The sequence below is a fragment of the Gavialis gangeticus genome, unplaced genomic scaffold, assembly GCF_001723915.1.
Source record: "Gavialis gangeticus isolate Ggan-Ray unplaced genomic scaffold, GavGan_comp1, whole genome shotgun sequence".
Taxonomy (NCBI): Eukaryota; Metazoa; Chordata; order Crocodylia; family Gavialidae; genus Gavialis; species Gavialis gangeticus.
In genome coordinates this window covers 2,096,899-2,112,338 of record NW_017729029.1, presented here as the reverse complement: position 1 = coordinate 2,112,338, position 15,440 = coordinate 2,096,899, and the positions used below count along the sequence as shown (strand labels likewise).

General features: G+C 46.9%; 1 protein-coding gene across 4 annotated transcripts in view; it reads left to right on the top strand.

Annotated features, from left to right (window-relative positions):
* The window catches only part of LOC109300463 (relaxin receptor 1-like), a 62,013-nt gene that overhangs the window by 16,284 nt on the left and 30,289 nt on the right, over nt 1–15,440 (top strand). For 3 of the 4 annotated variants that reach the window (XM_019521107.1, XM_019521106.1, XM_019521104.1), the window contains exons 2-10: nt 2,377–2,523; nt 4,527–4,616; nt 5,576–5,681; nt 6,710–6,781; nt 7,884–7,955; nt 8,816–8,887; nt 10,709–10,780; nt 12,587–12,661; nt 13,164–13,235. In XM_019521107.1, coding sequence (XP_019376652.1) covers nt 2,377–2,523; nt 4,527–4,616; nt 5,576–5,681; nt 6,710–6,781; nt 7,884–7,955; nt 8,816–8,887; nt 10,709–10,780; nt 12,587–12,661; nt 13,164–13,235 — 778 coding nt within the window. The remainder of the gene's footprint in view (nt 1–2,376; nt 2,524–4,526; nt 4,617–5,575; nt 5,682–6,709; nt 6,782–7,883; nt 7,956–8,815; nt 8,888–10,708; nt 10,781–12,586; nt 12,662–13,163; nt 13,236–15,440) is intronic. The other variant, XM_019521105.1, reaches the window with a different exon arrangement.

Below are 15,440 nucleotides of genomic sequence, written 5' to 3'. Positions count from 1 at the left end.
ATGTTCTGACCAGCTCTGCAGACCTGATTTTTAACCCAACACCAGTTTATTTTATGCCCTCTTGGAATATCTCTGAACAGATCGGGAAAAACAGCATCCCTATGACCTCCTGGCCGAGGGTCATTCACTTGACAGACACCCTCAGCCTTTTGCATCACTCAATTTGGGAAAGCGCAGCAGGCCTCACACCTAAAGCCAACAGCAATGATGTTTTCCATCATCTGAGGGGACACCAACCAGAAGCTGGTGTTGGGTTTTGTGTCATTTGTTGACCTTATTAGACTTTTGGGTAGTAGAGAAAGGAACTGATTTGACAGTGCTGGAGAGTGACAGGCCCAAGTTATCCTCAGAACAGGCAGAGCATGAGCAGCAGTAGGGGTCCCCCTACTCAGTCCTACCCGTGTGCTACCTTACCTGTTACCTGGAGAGCCAAGGCATTAAGCTACAAAGGGTACATTTGACCTCAATGGCCCAGATGAAATACCTTGGCAGGTTCCCTCTGCTCCTGTGAAGTTTTTCAGCAGTAATTCAGCTAGCAGATAACAATGACTTTGAAAATGAATTATGAGACACCCCCCCACCCCACTTCTTAAGCTAAAAGCTTCCCTCTTCCAAGACAGTAGTCACAGAACCGCTGTCAGAAGATCATGTTCTGGTCACTAATGGCTTATGCTCTTCAAAGCAACAACATTTTGGAATAGTTTTCTGCAAGCATTTGAAAGCCTGGAGGACATTTCCTGAGTGATCTCCAAAGTCCCAGATCAAATTATTTGTTGGCGAAGTAGTGAAGGGCTGTTAAATTGTTCTTTCTTTTGGGAGCATTGAAAATGTGAAGAATTTCGGTTTATTTATGAGAAATATGTATAACCTAGTTTGCCCTTTTCCTTTTGTACTGATACTTACTAGGGCTGAGGGAGTCGATATCTACTCTGGAACAGAGGGGAAAAGCTGGTGGGCATGTCTATATTGATCTGAATTAACATTGAAGAATGTAGTTATCTCAGACATATGATGACGAGTAAAAACTGAACTGTTCATTTCACGTCTAGCAGCTTAGAGCTGCAGAACATATGAAAACAGCATGACTAGACCGTGAAATAAATAACTAAAGTTGTGGGCACTGTGATAAAAACACTAAGACCTAGTGCATTGAGGGAGGTGGAACTTGGTGCAGGTTGGGCCAGAGAGGCAATATAGACACATGTGGAAGCTTTGCCACTCTTGCCTAATATATGTCATCTTGTTTTGAAAAGACTGTCTTGATTTGCAGCAAATGTAGGCTGGCTGTTGGGCTCCCAAAGAGAAAGACTTGCGAGCAGGAATTTAGGTTTTTTCAGGCTTGTTGAAAGAGCCACATTGAGACACTAATGGTAAAGCCAGGGCAAGGGTGCAGGCTTGGAACACCAGAGGCTTGGGGCTTCCCTGTGTAAAAGATGGAGTTGTAGGTCCTAGTACTAAAACGAGTGTGACCCCTACAAGATTGTATGAAGATCAAAGGCAAGCGTACCCTGTGGAGAGAGGCAGAATTGCCCAATAAGCAGAAGGACAAATGGAGGGTTGTAATAGCTCATAGATGTGGCAAGACATCTCCTCATGCCCCTACCATGCCAAGTTCCCCCCCATCTGCTGTTCTTAGACGCTACTGGAAGACTGAGAGACATCTGAACTGTGAAGGTTTCATGATCCAGATGGGCTGGCGTTTAGAAAGTCCCACTGGCAAGTCATGCTAGACAGGAGTGGCTTGACATTCAGAGAGGCATTAAACAGACAAGGTTCTTTAGGAGAATCTGGTATCTTTTATTAGACCAACTTAAATAGTTGGAAAAAAATGTTTAGCAAGCTTTTGGATTTAAAAACTCTTTGTCAGGCTGAGGAAGTCTCTGCAGTTTGTGTGTGCTCTTCCTGAATGGAGTGAATAGTAAAGAAGCCAGAGACTGGTCTGCATGCAAGACAGGCAGTCAGTGAGGATGTAAATTGAGGAGTCAGTGGGTGAGAGATTGTGGGGGGGAGGAGGGACGAGATGGGGGTAATGTAGCAGTTAAATAGCGGAAAGGTGCACCAACTGCAGAGGCTTCCTCAGCCTGATGAAGGGTTTTTAAACCTGAAAGGTTGCTAAAAATGTTTTTCCAACTATTTAAGTCAGTCTAAGAAAAGATATCAGATTCACTCAAAGAACCGTGTCTGCCTATGTCCTTAGCCCAACACGGCTACAACCTACACCCCTGTAACACAGAGAGGCATTAAAGCATTCTGGCATTAACAGAATTAATAACACAAAGGGACCCTTTGTGATGTCGTTCTCATATAATATACACTCGGGGAAGGAGGAGAAGTCTACTGGAATGTGTTTTTAACTGTCTTGCTCTCCCTTGGCAGACTCTCTTAGGATTCATCCCAGGCTGGATGGTGACACCTGCCCCTTGGGACAGTTCCCCTGTGGCAACATATCTGTCTGCTTACCCCAGCTCCTACACTGCAATGGGGTGAAGGACTGTGACAACGGTGCTGACGAAGAGAACTGTGGTAATGAATAAAACTCGTAGCCTTCTGGCTCTTTCTTTGCCTTCTTGCCATTAGGAAAATGTCCTGCAAAATAATGAACTGTTGGATCTGGAAACATCAAGATCCAGGGCCTTCAACATATTAGAGTTGTTAAAGCTGAATTCTTAATTATGCAATCGAAGGCGTTACTCCTCCCAAAATTCAGCCCAGGAAAGGATATTTAATGGTGGCAGGCAGCATTTAGCCGGGTGTTCACCTACAGCCTAGCACTACCCCACTGCTAAAGTAATTAGTAGAAAATGAACAGACTCATTTAAGTGAAAACCACAAGAATATATTATCATACTAACAGATAACAACAGCAATAAGACTATATACAAGAAATATGTTACAGTGGTGAGTGGAAAATGAGAGAGAGAGAGAGAGAGAGAGAGAGAGAGAGAGAGAGAGAGAAAACAGAGAGACAGAAAGCCGCCCCCGGTCCATGCACTTGCAACTGGACCCACACAGGCAACTTCACCGACACCAGCTCTCAACTGCTGAGTTCACAATTAAGTCTGTGAAGACTCCCCAGGAGATTTCCCCTTTTTCTGGGTACTCTTTCTCCTTTGTTAAGGGAAGGGTAATACTTTACCCTTCACAGGGTGCTGGCCAATTAGTACAGTACTGGTCTGTTGCTGGATCTCAAGTGGTTACTGGGGAGCCTTGCTCCACCCAGATTACGCACACAACTACAATCCCCTCTCTCCTCCGAGGCCCATACACAGATCCAAGCTCTCCACAGACCTTAACCCATCTGCACATCACCACGCACCTCACTTCCAGAGACTCGCTCACACGCAGATCCAGAGGGACTCACCACCCGCAGACTCGCACCATACCACACATACAGACTCGCAACTCACTCCACACACACCCCAGAGCTGAGCCCAGACTCCTTTATGTCCCAAAATCACACCACATATGCCATCCAATCACATCTTTAAGGCTCATGTCACTCGTCTGCTCAGCCAACTGATGTGTCCATCAATCATCTCTTCGAAACAAGCGGATCCGTTTCTATTCTCAAGGCCAATCATTATTCATTCTAGCTCAGAGATGTTGAACACCTTTTTGGCACCAAAACTCCTGTCATTAAGCCCCTACTGTGCGTGCTTAACATATGGAAATAGGTCAGTACCTTATTAAAGGTAGAAAGTTCACTTATTCTCGAAGCTTCAGGACCTTTTATTCACAACATTTGTGCAGACTTTATCTATGTAACGTATTACTCAAACTTCCTAACTATTACATAACTCTCTAGTAGGCCAGAGGATGTACCGCTGTGTGGATTGCAGAGTAGATGCAGCCCGCTGAGAACATGCGGGCCTGGAAGACTGCCCGTAGAGTCTTTTAATCAGGTTATCCTTGAAGTTGTAAACATGCCAAGGGTCTAAAGGTCCTTCTGGCCTTCTAGTGATCACACAGAAATTTAGACAAAAGGGTTATCAGCCAGGGATCACCTCAAGGCTGACTGTCTTACCACTGGTAATTTCAGTGGAAGGATTCCCGTACCCAGAAGCAGGAGAAAGTCAAGGGGGCAGTAGGAGCTGGGGCATGGGACCTGTTGTCTGCTACTGGTTCTCATCTCACAAACATGTTGGCAGGACCTGATATAAATTAGAGGTAGGCACAAGTCACATATTATGGGTCTGAGGAAGAGTAGGAATGCCCTGTATTTCAAGATCATTGGATCTGGCAGTCTGGTGTGGGACTCCAAGTTCAGAAACCAGGCTCAGTTCAGATTTCTAAACTCCCTCCTTGTCTAAGCATGTCCATGATGGGTGTTCACTTTAGACCCTGCTCTCAGGTCTTGGCCATAACCAGAAGGTGGTTTTCTGATTTAGATTCAAGAACTGGATTGGGCTGAGCAAGGTTGGGGAAAACTGGCCACAGCGGAGTAAACAAGTGAGAAAGGGAAGTGCTGGCAAACCCACTTGCTTCCCCCTGGATCTAACCACTGTCCTTGCTGTTTCTTGTTGCAGTGGATAACAGCGGGTGGCTGCAGATCCTGGGTGGCATGTTCAGTAGTAAAAGCAGCAAGGCCAGGAAGGAAGAGGAGACCATGGACTGCAGTGAGTACACTCCTCGCATTGCCTGCCTGCCATACTGTAGCAGAGCATCTTCTCTGTCCTCATGATGCTACTGCCCTAACCCTTCTGTGCCTCTCCCTGCATCCTCATGTGTGTTCCCTTGCTTTACTTTCTTTCACTTTCTCTTTCTCCCTCCTTTTCACCCCATGACTCCAGTGTTACCTTGTGACTCTGCAGGGAGTTGTCAGCCCAAAAGATGGGCCCCTTGGGGGCTTGTCTGTAGCAAGCATGTTCCAGGAGTGTCTGGCTGAGCATGACCTGCCCACCTGAGTCCACTGATGCACTGAAGAGCCAGAAGTTTGTCAACAAGGCTGCTCGAGCCTTGTCCCCAGTGCCTGGCTCTCAAGTCCTTGGCCTCCAGTGAGCCTGAAGCTGGCACTGGGGATAAGCTTTGAGTCTCCTCATTCATGAACTTCAGCTCTGGAACAACAGCACTGGGCAGGAAAGGCTTGCCCAGTTTCGTCCTTCCCATGATTGCCCATTGGCATGGCACAGGCCAGTCCTGGGAAGTGGAGAGGTCTTGCTCCAAACTCAGACTGAGCTTTGCTGTGGCTTGGGAAAGCTTGGCTTGCTTCTTTCCAGCTCCCGTGCATATGACCAAGGATTTATGCAGTCCCTGATTCTAGCCAGGACAAAATATACAGAAGTACCTCAACCAAGGGGTGTCCTCATGAGATTCTCAGCCCAGACATGACACAGTTTATCCTTCCCTTCTCTGCTTTCATTTCCCCTCACACAATCTGGCCTCTCCTTTCCCACCCCTTCTTCCTAGCTCTCCCCAGTTTTTCTTTAGAAGCCTCTTGGCCATTCCCTTCCCTGCCTGCCTAACCAGCCTGGTACCACCTCTCTGCACCTGTGTCCCTTGGCCTGCCCATCTGTGTGTCCACACATTGTCATCCTGTCTGTCTCCAGTCTCAAACTGTCTCCTGTGCTTGTTCCAGTGCTTGATCTCTTCCCAGAGCAATGCCAGTGCTGGGCGAAAAATATAGACTGCACCGGCCAGGGCCTGCGCACCGTCCCCTTGGTGTCCTCCAATGTGACGAAGCTGTGAGTAAAGGTGGCCACCACAGGATAAATGTGTCCCTTTCAGTGTGAGTGGGTGGGAAATTTGTGCTGACAGTTCGCACTATAACTCTGACTGGGCTGGATAATCACAGGAAAAATGCCATCAGGTGGTAAGGTCTGCAGGGGAACCTTGGTCGGGGATAACAGGGGAGATTTGTGCCAGTCACCTTGCTCAGTTATCTGGGTGTGCTCACTAGAAGAACATGTCTTATTGATCAAGGATGCCCCTGATTGAAACCCCAGGTGATCAATCTCTACCTTCCCCTAGCTTCCATATGGAACAGTATATGATGCAGCTGCCAGGAGGAGAAGCTGTAGAGATTTTCAGTTATTAATAGCTGGGCTGGTGCCCTGCAACCTCTAAGCCTCTTCTTGCCAAAACCCAGGTTGTATTTTCCCACGGTAGATCCAGTTACAAGTGTCTTCTATATAGAGAAGATAAAGATTAATATGAATTTCCCTTTCTTTTCCTTGTGTCAGGCTGGTGCATCTTTACTTGAATAGTTAGACTTAGTTAACTCTCCTGTATTTCTGCAGCTCCTCTCCTCTTGCAATGAATATGGTACAAGTTCTTGTCACAGTCCCATGTCCAAAGAACCTTAAACCTAGCTTTAAAGGTGTGCATGCCCAGGATTTGGGGCCATTTGCACCTTTAGCATCTCCCTGGCATGCGCAGGTGCTAGCATGAGCCCTGCATCACCAAGCCAGACAACTGTCTTCTCAATCTAGGTACACACGGGTGCCACCTGCATAGGTAACTCAGTGAAGCTGGAGTGCCCAAAAGGTACAGATGTACTGAATGATGCTGGCAAAGTACTGGTAAAAAGGTTTTGTTGCTACTGTGACTGCAAATGCAAGTCTTGAGCAATAGCTGGCTTGCATGCTGCTTAAAGAAGACAGGAATTGCTTTACCAAGAGAAGACATTCAGGGGCAAGGAAGACACATAATTCTAAATTTCTCTCTTTCTAGTTCCTGTATTTGTCCCTGATTTGTTTCCTCTTCTCCCTAGGGATCTGAAGAACAATAAAATCTACCTGCTGAAGGACAACCAGTTTGTTGCATACAAGAATCTGGAGAAGCTGTAAGTACCACCCTTTGGAAGTACAGCATTGACACTATGTCAAGTCAGCAGCAAGGGGCAGTATATAAGAGAACATGAAGCCATGACGATTCTGGCCTCTTTTATGTAACCAAATCTCTGTGCCCAGAGACAGCAATTTTTCTGATTCTAGTAACACCCCATCCATTTTTCCACTGTAAAGCACTTGCCATTGGAGGTAGACAAGCAAAGTATGGGAAGGCTGGATAAGTCCTTTTTTTTGCTGCTGTTTTTGAAGTTATTTGTGGGCTTTGCTTGCCCATTGCCCATTGAGGTCACCGCATGTATTTTATAGGCATCGATGGCTCTTATTGCACTGCTTCTATTCTGCTGCACTGAGCTGGCACTCAGTAATCAAACGGGCCCAGCAAAGTGGAATTAATGTTTGCCCACATAATGTGTCATGCATGCACAGGAGAAGCAAGGTCCAAGTCTAAAATGGCCATTAAATGACCGAGGAGAGAAGAGCAAACAGTAGGTCTCTATTCTGGAAGATTCTGAAGTTTTTCTACAAGTCATTTCACTTGAGTAAACAAGACATTTCCTGTCTGACACAGCTGGCTGGTTTATGATCTGAGATCACTCCAAATGCAAGAGAACAGATTTCATTCTTATAGGTTGGATGCCAGCCCATGCTACAAGCTGGAAACAATAATACTGCACTTGTCTCTAGTGCCTAAGGATCTCAGAGTAGCCATTAATGATTTCCTAGCAGTTGTGCTCTCAACCTCTCCCCCCTTAGCGAGGGACATTGAAGCAGAGGCAGAGGAGCTGTTTTTCCCAGAGTTGCATAGAAAACTTCTGGTAGGCTAAGGGATAGAGACTAGAACTTCGTCCAGGACCCCACTTCCCTCCATGTGGTGGACCTGATCAGTCCTCCCTGGGACCTAAGATTACTGGGCAAGACACTGTTTCCCTTCCTCACCATCATCTCCCTGTCCAGTGGGCACTACTGTTGCTCTCCTGCACTTCTTTGTTAGCAGCCTACGTTTGTTCCCCTTCCCTCAGGGTCTGCCTGGGCTGGGCACACTTTGTTTGCAATGCTAAGTTCATGGTGCTTGTTCTCCGTTCTGTTTTTGTACAGGCTCTTACAGCACAACAAAATCTGCTCGATATCCACTCGTGCTTTTGCAGGGCTTTCTGGATTGAAAATGCTGTGAGTGAAGTGTTTCATGTTACAGGGCACAGGGAAAGAGATGTTTCATAAATTAAGTGCTCCTGGGATTGTAGTATGTCCAGGAAGCAGCAAGGCCAGTCACCAGCTTCTCACAAGGGTAGCAGTAAGACTGTTAACGTGCATAGTTCTTTATATGCTGCACATAATTGCTTGGCCATCACAAGCCCCATCACAACGGGGCTGGAATACATCCAGTTAATTGCCAGTGGACTTTGATGCTTTTTTTCTGCATTTCTCTAGGGCACTAGAGGCCAGGAACTGAAAAAAATGTCCCTGTACACCCCAATACAAAGATATGTTTAACTGGAGCAGCCTATTTTGGAGAAATGCAGCAAGGGACCTCAGCATCCTCCAGATATTTCTGCTTTATAATCCTCTTCCCATATCTATGATTCCGGATCAGACTCCCCGAGTCCAATCCACCCACTCCGCCCTCCAGTGCCAGCTAAAAAAAACCCTATACCAAAACTCCCTCCGCTCCCTTCCCCCACTCCCATTTTGAAGACAGAGCCAGGGCTGGGAGGGGGGACTGGCAGGGAGAGTGCCAGATTTGCAGCCGCTCCAAATTGCATCTGAATTCCTCAACCCCCAGGACCCAACAGTAAATGTCTGTTGGGTCTGGGGGACCACTGTAACTCACAATGCTTCCTGCAAAGCACTGTGAGTTACAGTGGGGAGCTGCACGTCTGTCTGCACCTTTAGATGCCTTAGGATAATTCTCCTTCACACCCCCAAAATAAGAATCAGAAGTGCTGCTGAAAAAGAACAGCTGATGATTTAATTATGTGTAATTAAGAGCTTTCATCTAAGGTTGCTTTTCTTTTCTTTAATAATTCCAGGTTCTTGAGTCACAATAAAATCACTCAGCTGAGGCCTAGGGTCTTCAGGGACCTGCATCACCTTGAATGGCTGTAAGTTCCTCCTTCTCTTGGATAATGCAAAAGAGGACAATGAGGAATAATGAGACAAGGTAGACCAAGCCCTAGCATGATGTGGTCTGGAAACAGCTGGGCTTTACCAATTTGTAGGTACTGTGTGTGCATATGTAGGCACATGGTGGGAGCTGAGATTCATTGCAGTGTGACATCAGTGATGGAGTTCAGAGGCCAGAGGTTGCAAGATTGAGGCCACAGCGGACGCACACACAGCACAGCCCTGTCAGATTTTAATGCACCTGCAAACTCTGCAAAATACCTTGTTACAAGGATATGAAGTAATGGAGTGTGACATAACTTAAATGCAGGAGGCAGAAGGCTGCAGACTTGGCTACAGACAGAAAGATAATGGGGGAGGAAGGAAATGAGGAGCAAGTTCATCTTTCCCAATGTTCAGAGTGTCTGGGTGCTGATATCACCCCCTGTTGCAGGGAGAAGGCATGGTTGAGCCCCCCTCCCCCACAACTTTTACTTCTTCCTCCCTTTTGGGTGAGCAGAATGGCCCTAAGCCTTCTTACACCCCCAGTATGAAAAAAAAGAGAAACCATCGCACATTGCCTGTGCCTGTCACACTGCATCAGGTCTGTGGGGCTCTGAGAAATGTTAGGTCAGACTGAGGGAGCTCTGGGCTCAGAAGGTGTGAGCACAGGGACCAGAGGAGGGCTCACAACTGGGAACCTTTCCGCAGGGAGGCTTCAGGGGCATAACAGGTTTGTTTTTTCTCAGTCCAGTCATTCATGGAGGCTTGCCTACAAAATTCACCATGGAGCCACACATGGGAAAGTAGGCAGGGTGGGGAGAAGCTTGTCAGCTTATAGTTACAGGTCCTGGGGAGAACTCTTTGTGAGCATCCCCTGCTCTCCAGTCCTATGGCTGCAAATCAGGACTGAGAGACATCACCAGAGCTGAGGGAGGGGAGGCTTGGTGCAGCAGTGAGGTGCGCTAGTGAGCCCTGAGGTACCCAGCACCAGTTTAGCTCCATCCTCCCTCTAAATTTTAAACCAAAAATTTAAAAGATCAAAAAAAAAGCCATTCTCTGCAGCTGGCCCTCACTGCTTCTGGCTGAGCTGAGCCTGCCTGATGAGAGTGCAGCATATGGAGCTCATAAAAGGACTGCTAAAGAAGAGAAATGTTTAACGTCTGCTTTACAAGATGGCTTCCCGGTTAAGCTTAAAAGAGCAATTCTTGTTAGTGCAGCCAAGAAAGAGACCTTGCCAGGCCTTCAGATTTTCTTCCTCCTAATTTGCCACTTCCTCATTAAATAGCTTGGAAAAAAGACTGAAAGGCAGCTCAAACAGGGTGGTCCATGTTGCAGACCAGCCTCAGAGTCTTTGGAGACATAGCCAGACATAGCCCCAAATCTCACATTCCCCAAGTGGACTTTTAATTTATCACCCCATTTTGTAGCAAAAGGGAAGAAAAAAAACAATACAGTAGCCCCTCGACCGAGAGAAAATCCAGACTGTGCGCTCAAAGCCAGCATTTCCGCCAAAAGCCTGCAGGTAGAGTTTGAAGGGGTGGCCTGTAAGTCTGTCTTCTCAGAAATGGAGTGGGGGAGAAGGTAGATGGAAAGAGACAGGCAGTAAGAGAGAGGAGGAAGCTCAGCATTTGGGGATTTCTGCCAGAGGTCAGGAAGGGAAAAATCCCACCGCTTCTGTGGACAGAATTTAGAAGTAAATCCTTTATGACTATGAAAAGGACTCTGCCATACACCAGCAACCTTGTTCCTGTGAAATTACCTCTCCATCTAAAGTGTGATTCTTTCAGCGTAACCGTCTTCCCCTTTCCTTGTTTCAGAATGCTGGATAATAACCACATCGCCAAGATTGTCCCAGCTGCTTTTGTGGGGTTAAAGTCCCTGTACTTCCTGTAAGTGCACAACAGGTTCTCTAGGAACGATAGACTCCCAGCTCCTCAGTGTCCCATGTTGTATCCTCAAAGGGGAAGGCTGCATGGGGTTACAGAAACAAGATTTTCTTTGCTTTAAATTGGTATACAATGCTCAATGCCTTTCATCTTCTAAGATTGTCTTTTGTGACCTCTTTAATGGTTGCAAGCCATCAGCTGAGAAGAGCTGCTCTAGATGTGGGCTCCCAACCTTTGTTGGCCACTGGGTGATCAAGCTGAGAATGTGGCTCACTGTGGGCAACACTATACTTTGCTCTCCCTAATGACTCCAGCTTTGACTTTTCAACTCTCTGTGGCTATCAGCAACACTGGAGGATGTCTCAGCCCACAAGCTGTGTGTTCAGACTACTGCATAGACCAGGAGTATTCAAAGAACCTGGCCTATACTGCAGTGTAATTTATCCTGCGGGGCTCCAGGAGGGGTTGGAAATTTGAGGACAGGGCAGATGCTGATGGGTTGAGTAGAGTAGGGAGCCCTGCTGGGGACAGTTTGTTTTGGCAGCAGTGCAAGCAACAGCTGTATTAATCCTAGTAGCTTACCCTACTTCCTGAGGTGGGTCTGGATCTGGCCCTCAAGATATGGCCTAGGAAGGGGGTGAGTAAATTTGAAACCCCTGCTCTAGAACACCTTTTCCTTAGCGTACTGGATTTAAGCCCAATTCTTACCATTTGTATTTAGCCCTAATACACACAGATTTCTGCTGGGAGTTTGACCTGAAGAGAAACTTAGCATTTGATTTATAATTATAACCAGAGATGGTAGCACTGCCTATGTTTAAGGTTGCCCAACACTTTCCACTTAGAAGTAATTGAAAGCAAAGTCTTCTGTTTTGCCAGACTATAAACATTTGGGTTGAAACTTTCCATGCCAGGTGCATGCCTCAGGATGAACTTTCCTTTAGGAAGTTTTGGCATAAATATCTGGCCAGTTCAAAGAATGGAATTAGAGAAAGGTATTCTGTTTCAAACATGTTTAAAAAAAAGTACAGTCTATTCACTGAGAAGCTTTAACACAGCCATGCCTTGGAGTAAGGACTGGAACTTCAGCAGAGTCTGGCCCGTGTGTGTGTGTGAGTGTGTGCGCACGCGCGTGTGCGTGTGCGCGCGCGCCCATCCATGCAATGAGGGAGGGGGAGAGAGAGGCAGAGTGTGTCTGAAATGGTTGAGAACCACTGATCTAAGTGTTCCTACTTTACTGATGGCATCAGTGTGGTTCCTTATAGTGAAATTTCGGCTTTTACAGTTGGCTTTAAAACAAACAAACAAACTAGGAACCAGCAAACAAAACACTATGACAAAGACCACTGTCTGCAAAATCAACACTCAAAAGTTAGGAAATGCCAGAATGAATTCAGTCTTATGTATATGTTACGATGCAGCAGTCCTCTTGTGTATACATTATGATACAGGGTATAATTAAGGTTCCCCTGCTGCTATTTCCATGGGTATCATCTCCCCGGAACATGCATGCATGACTTGCACTGTTTGTGGGTAAAGCTGTAGCTGAGGCTCTGGTCCATCAACTTCATCTGTAAATGATGTGGCTAGTGGTGGTAGCATCTTAAAGAAAATTAATCAATATAAGCACCACTACAGGGACTACCATGTAGATGTACCAGAGACAGAGAAACTACTCAGACAAGTGACTGTAGCTCAGGCTTTGAAACATAGTGACTGTATCATGAATACACTTCCAGTTCTACTGTGGATGTAGTACACAATACCATGCACTGATGGTGGCTTTTTTGCTTTGTGCTTCCTAATTAGGTATATGCTAAACAACTCGCTGACGAAACTGCCTAATGCTTCTATTTGTGCAGAAACACCCAAGCTCAGCTGGCTGTGAGTACCCTGCTCGGACAAATGTCTGTTAGCAGATATAGCAAAAGCTGCCGTTGGGGTAGTTTAGACATCTTGCCCCAGTCCTTTCACTCTGCCTGCTGGCTGAACTCTCATAAGCAGGGGCAAAAGAGTAGGGCTGAAAGTCCACGTGGATGCTATGGGAGAGAGTTCCTAGCAGTGTGCAGGGAGGGTGATGAGCACAGTTGGAGCAGTCAGAAAAGAGGGGGATCTTAGCTTGAAGTGATATAGGTGAACTGGAGGGGAGGGATGAGGAGCCCAGAGAAGAGGATGCTGGAGCAGATGGGGGACAGATAAGGGTTTGAGCAACAGGATGGGAGAGGGAATGGGTTCAGTTCTTGCCCCCGCTGCCATATGGATGGCATCTCATTGGTGGGCTCATGGCCCTCTAGCCAGGCAGAACACCATATTTTAATTGTCCAGAAGGGGCTGAATAGTATGAATAGGTGACACCCAAGGAAAGCCCATGAATTCTCTCTCCTAGGGAGCTGGAAGGGAACAAGATCCGTGCATTGAGGAGCTCGATGTTTCAGGAATGTGACACCTTCACCGTGCTGTAAGTACAACTTGTCTCCTTGCCTCACACTAGGTCAGGGAGGGGGCTTGGAAATAGCTGAGCTCTAGGGACAACCACTTCCTGCACGCAGGTAAGATTCAGAAGTGTAAGTTGAATCACACATGCCCACCCAATACGGGGGATGCTGCAACCTGTAGAAATTGGTTGAAGAACAACACCAAAGACCTAGGGCTGGACCTTCATCCGGTAGAAATCAATGCAGACCCAGTGGCCTCAGGGCCCTCTGTCCCCCACATCTCAAGTGTGTTTCAAGGAACACCATCTATATGTATAAACGGCACTAATGGAAGAGACAGTTTAGTGGTAATTTAAAAACGTATTGTGGAAGTGCATCTTGGGCTTCCTGATGGGTTCCCAGAGCCTTTCACTGCTGGTTCACTGGTTTGATATCAACTTAGGTCAGCCATGAGTAGGGGCTATTGTCACTTGACAGCTATCTATTGACAGTTATAAGGCAGGCTGGTGAGTTTCATTTCAGGGTCTGACTACTGTACCCATCCACCACACGCTTACTACCACTGAGTGGCTCTTGTCAGCAGACAAGATGCCTCCTGAAAGGATAATGCACTACCTGTAGCTCCAAGTACAGATACTCAAAAAGCCTGCGGCTGAATTGCTTCAGACTCTGCAGGGTAGTCTAAACTGCAGAGATTGAACCAATAAGCAAATGAACAGGTATCTACTTTTGATTCAGGAAATGTAGCCACATGCCTATAGTGGCTCAAGCCAGAAGCCAGGGAGCATGCCTGCCAGACACTGCCAAAAGGGAGGGAAAACAGAAGCCCTCCAAGACTTTTCCCCACTCCCTGCTGGAGTGGAGCAGATGTGGCCAGGCCCCAGCCCATGCTCAGCCTGAGCCAGGGGAGAGGGTGGGAGGAGGAAGGTAGTGGCATTGAATTCAGAAAAGCTTGAACAAGAATAGTTCTTTCTCTGAAAAACTATAAACTGAGGAATTATAAACACAACCCGAGCTGTGCCTCTGGGATTTGTGGTCCACAGTCGCACTAAGGAAGCTAGCAGGGCAAGGCAGGGCAGCACTGTACTCAGGGGAAGGTGAGTTTAACCCCCACTCACTGGCCCCAGACCCCGGCTGACGTTTGCCTGTGGGGGCCAGTGAGCCAGCCCACACTGCTCCAGCTAGGGAGTAGAGGGGCAGGGCCGACCTTGCTCTCTGGAACAGACAGCACAGCCCAACCCAAAGCATGCTGGGATGCTGGTGGACTCTGATTTAATTTGAACCAGGAAGGGGTCTGGGACAGAAGTTTCATAAACTATTGTGACCTAAATCAGTTAAGTCTGATACTACATTCAACCAGGTCTATCTTAAACCAGTTTCAGCTATTTTGAAACTGGTTGATGTGCACTGAACTTATGTTCTGTTACAGGTTTAAACCAGTTTCTGATCACTTAAACCAGTTGATGTGTAACTTCTGTCCCTAGCCCTTGGGTGCAAGGCTGAGGCAGGACAGCAGGGGGAAGTATGTGGAGAAAGCTATGCCATGCCATAGGATCACATGTGAATGAGCAGACTCACTGCCACTCCAGACCCTCTGAAATCTCCTCTATATAGTTAAATAAGAATGTTATAAAGCTTGTCTCGCCAGCTCACAGCCTGTTAAACGCCAGCCAGCTCTGTTTATTCAGCTCATCCTTAAAGCCTATTTTTGCTCCACTTCACATCTGGCCCGCAGGGCTCATGTTCACCTTCCAGCCATAGCATGGGTGCCTTCCAGGAGCTGACAAAGCCAAGAAATTCCCCTGGAAAATGTGCAGTTCTGTTCTCCAGTCTAGTTTTCCTGAAAGTGATGGTTGTATATTTCCCACATAGCTGAGCTGCTGCAGCCCTGTGAGATATGGACAATAAACTTATCATGTGTACGCTGCTCAGATACACAAGCTACAAATCATCCGCGGGGCAGCAGCACGAGAGGAAGAACGGAATGTGTGTTCAAGTCTGTCCCAAAGTGCGAGGGGTGACTGTTACCCAATGTGTTGGGAATGTGTGGCTGGATTCTTTCTCAAAGCTGTCAGGGCAGCGACAGCAAGCAAAGCCAGAGCTTCTCTAAACAGTAGCTACTTCTTAGTTGTGGCTAGATCCTCTCTGTTCTCCCTAGGCAGTGCTCCCCCTGCACAGTCATAGTGATTCTATGTTAATAATGAGCTAATCCCCACAAATTAGGAAGG